At 26.8% G+C, this 3,331-nt stretch overlaps 1 protein-coding gene across 1 annotated transcript; it reads right to left on the reverse strand.

Moving 5' to 3' along the window:
* Nucleotides 1-1,076: 1,076 nt before the first annotated feature.
* Nucleotides 1,077-2,535, reverse strand: LOC111615555 (putative nuclease HARBI1). Its single transcript, XM_023356959.1, has 3 exons — nucleotides 2,312-2,535; nucleotides 2,029-2,173; nucleotides 1,077-1,608 (listed from the first exon to the last, which is right to left on the reverse strand). The coding sequence occupies exons 1-3, from the start codon at nucleotides 2,477-2,479 to the stop codon at nucleotides 1,190-1,192; spliced, it is 732 nt and encodes a 243-aa protein (XP_023212727.1). The 5' UTR covers nucleotides 2,480-2,535; the 3' UTR covers nucleotides 1,077-1,189.
* Between the last annotated feature and the right edge of the window lie 796 nt (nucleotides 2,536-3,331).

Here is a 3,331-nt window from a genome sequence, read left to right on the forward strand (position 1 = left end):
TAACTGCTGTTTACGGAGAATCCCAAACTGATGAGGCAGAAGTTCAGGTAATAAAAATCATATTGAAATTAAAACATGCTTATTAAACTACAGTAATTATAGGAATTGTATGTATTATAGGAACCAAATGGTGCACAAGAGTTGAGTGAAAGTGCACAAGACTTATTAAACTGTATGATTGACAATACTAATTCTTGTGTACAATCAAATGATTCCACTTGTATAAATGAAGAATATCCATCTAATCAAAATGCATGTTTCGAACTGCCTCCAAGTGATGATTGCAACCCAACTGATTGTCTACATTTGAATACTTCATTAAGAAATGTTAACAGTAAGTGGATATATTATTTTGCAATATTAAATATTTAACAGATAAAAAATAATTTTAAAAAATTTATGACCAGGAAAAAAAGGAAACATGAAAATTGTGTTGGGGAATGTATGGCAGAAAGCCTTAATAGAACAGAATATTAAAAGTTGCATATTTTAAAAAATATAATACAAGCAATGAATGAAATGGCCAAAAATATTGAAAGGAAGGCAACAGAAGAAGAAAGGAAAGCAGCAGTGGAAAAAAGGAAGGCAGCAGCAGCAAAAAACAAGGTTGCTGCTTTGCATGAAATTGCTGCTTTGCATGAAATTGCTGCTTCATTAAGGAACTCTATAACAGAAGCAGAAAATCAATAAATGATTTTACAATAAAAAAAGGCCCTTTTCAGGGCCATTCATTTGTGATAAAGAGTAACCAAATCTATTTTCAACCAATATATTATTACCAAGTAAATTTCACGTTTTAGGAAAGTCTTTTAACTATTTACTTTATGCAAAATTTTAATTTATTGTACAAATTACTAAAATGTTTCTTCTAGTAACAAAGATGGTTACTGGTTTCATAAATCATCTGATATGAAAAGTTTCATTTTTATACAGTACTAGATAATTATTGTATATCATTTTGTGTAAAATAAAGATTATGTTCATTTTAATTATTCATATGTACTTTGTAAAAATTATTTGTCACTAAATATGTACAAGTATTTTATAAATTTTAAACATTAAAAATATAACAGAATGTTTTATTTCAGTATCGTACAAATGCTGCTATTGTTGAAAATTTACAGAATCAGTCAAATATAAGAACTATATCATTTTTTATTTATTGTAAATAATTATAATTACACAGCTATTATACAGTGTAATTTTTATTTACATATTTACATGAAATGGCTCCTGAGGAGTCGTTTTGAATTTCTCTGGCTTTGTTGCCAAGTGAAACGTCATCTCCAAGTCTGGATACTGTAGGAAATTCCATTTCTCCCGTCATTCCGTCATATAAATCAATATTCTTATCAAGAGAAATTTTATGTGCTATGCACATATTGGGCAAAACAGCACATGCATTAATTATTAATCCAGCCTTATAAGGTGAATAATTTAACACTCTGTGCTTGTGTAAACATCTGAATCGGGACTTTAGAAGTCCATTACATCGTTCTATAATGATTCTCGTTGATGTCAAGCTGCTATTATAGTTTTGCTCATTTTGTTGCTGAGCATCTAATATAGGTGTCAGAAGCCATGGTTCCATTGGATAGCCACTATCACCTATAAAAAGAAATAAAACAATTTTGATAAATGAATTTTGCCATACTTTCATATATATATATTATGTTTATTTATTTATATATATTATATTGTATATACGTGTGTGTATATATTTATAATAAAGTGAAATGAAAAACATAGATGTTAATAAAAATAGTTAAAATATATTATAAAATAAAGACAATTGACATACGATACAAAAGATATTGTGTAACCACAGTCTTCTGCCTTGTTTTGATTAAACTTTTAATATTTTTACTGTTCTATTTACATATAATAAATCAAATATTCTAAACTTTCTAATAAATAACTAAAAATAAATCAACTATTACTCGATAAACATATATGAAGCATTATTTAGAAAAATCTAAGAAATATGTAATATTCAATATAAAAATCTGTTGGTTTAATTTTACTAACCTATTAACCAAGCATTATTATTTGTTTGAATTCTTCCCTCTATAAAAGCTCGTCTTAAGTTGCAGCTTTTCCATATAAATGAATCATGTGTTGATCCAGGAAATTTTGCGTTAACGCTAATTATTTTCATGTCGGGATCACACACCTGACAAATAATGAAAATATAATAATTCATTGTATTATTTTTGTGTCACGAAATGATATTTATAATTTAATAATAAATTTGATAATTTATGTACTAAAATCATTTAAAATATAATCAAAAAGTTAGTCATTTACTTACTATTTGGGTATTTATGGAATGATATCCCTTTCGATTGATATATGTAAATTCCTTATGATCGGGATCATTAAGTGATGGTGCAATTATAGGAATGTGAGTTCCATCAATAGCACCTATCACTCCCGGAAAGCCACCTAAACTCATAAATTTTTGTTTGACCAATGCCATCTCAGTTTCAGAAGTTGGAAATTTTATCCAGTGATGAAGAAGGATGATGTTTATTGCCTTGCNTATATTTATAATAAAGTGAAATGAAAAACATAGATGTTAATAAAGATAGTAAAAATATATTATAAAATAAAGACAATTGACATATGATACAAAAGATATTGTGTAACCACAGTCTTCTGCCTTGTTTTGATTAAACTTTTAATATTTTCACTGTTCTATTTACATATAATAAATCAAATATTCTAAACTTTCTAATAAATAACTAAAAATAAATCAACTATTACTCGATAAACATATATGAAGCATTATTTAGAAAAATCTAAAAAATATGAAATATTCAATATCAAAAATCTGTTGGTTTAATTTTACTAACCTATTAACCAAGCATTATTATTCCTTTGGATTCTTCCCTCTATAAAAGCTCGTCTTAAGTTGCAGGTTTTTCCATATAAACGAATCATGTGTTGATCCAGGAAATTTTGTATTAATGCTATTTATTTTCATGTTGGGATCACACACCTGACAAATAATGAAAATATAATAATTCATTGTATTATTTTTGTGTCACGAAATGATATTTATAATTAAATAACAAATTTGATAATTTATGTATAAAATCATTTAAAATATAATCAAAAAGTTAGTCTTTTACTTACTATTTGTGTATTTATGGAATGATATCCTTTTCGATTGGCATACGTAAATTCTTTATGCTTGGGATCATTAAGTGATGGTGCAATTATAGGAATATGAGTTCCATCAATAGCACCTATCACTCCCGGAAAGCCACCTAAATTCATAAATTTTTGTTTTACCAATGTCATCTCTGCTTCATAACTTCGAAATTTT

The sequence above is a fragment of the Centruroides sculpturatus genome, unplaced genomic scaffold (genome assembly GCF_000671375.1).
Source record: "Centruroides sculpturatus isolate CEXI.00-Female unplaced genomic scaffold, Cexi_2.0 scaffold2427, whole genome shotgun sequence".
NCBI lineage: Eukaryota > Metazoa > Arthropoda > Arachnida > Scorpiones > Buthidae > Centruroides > Centruroides sculpturatus.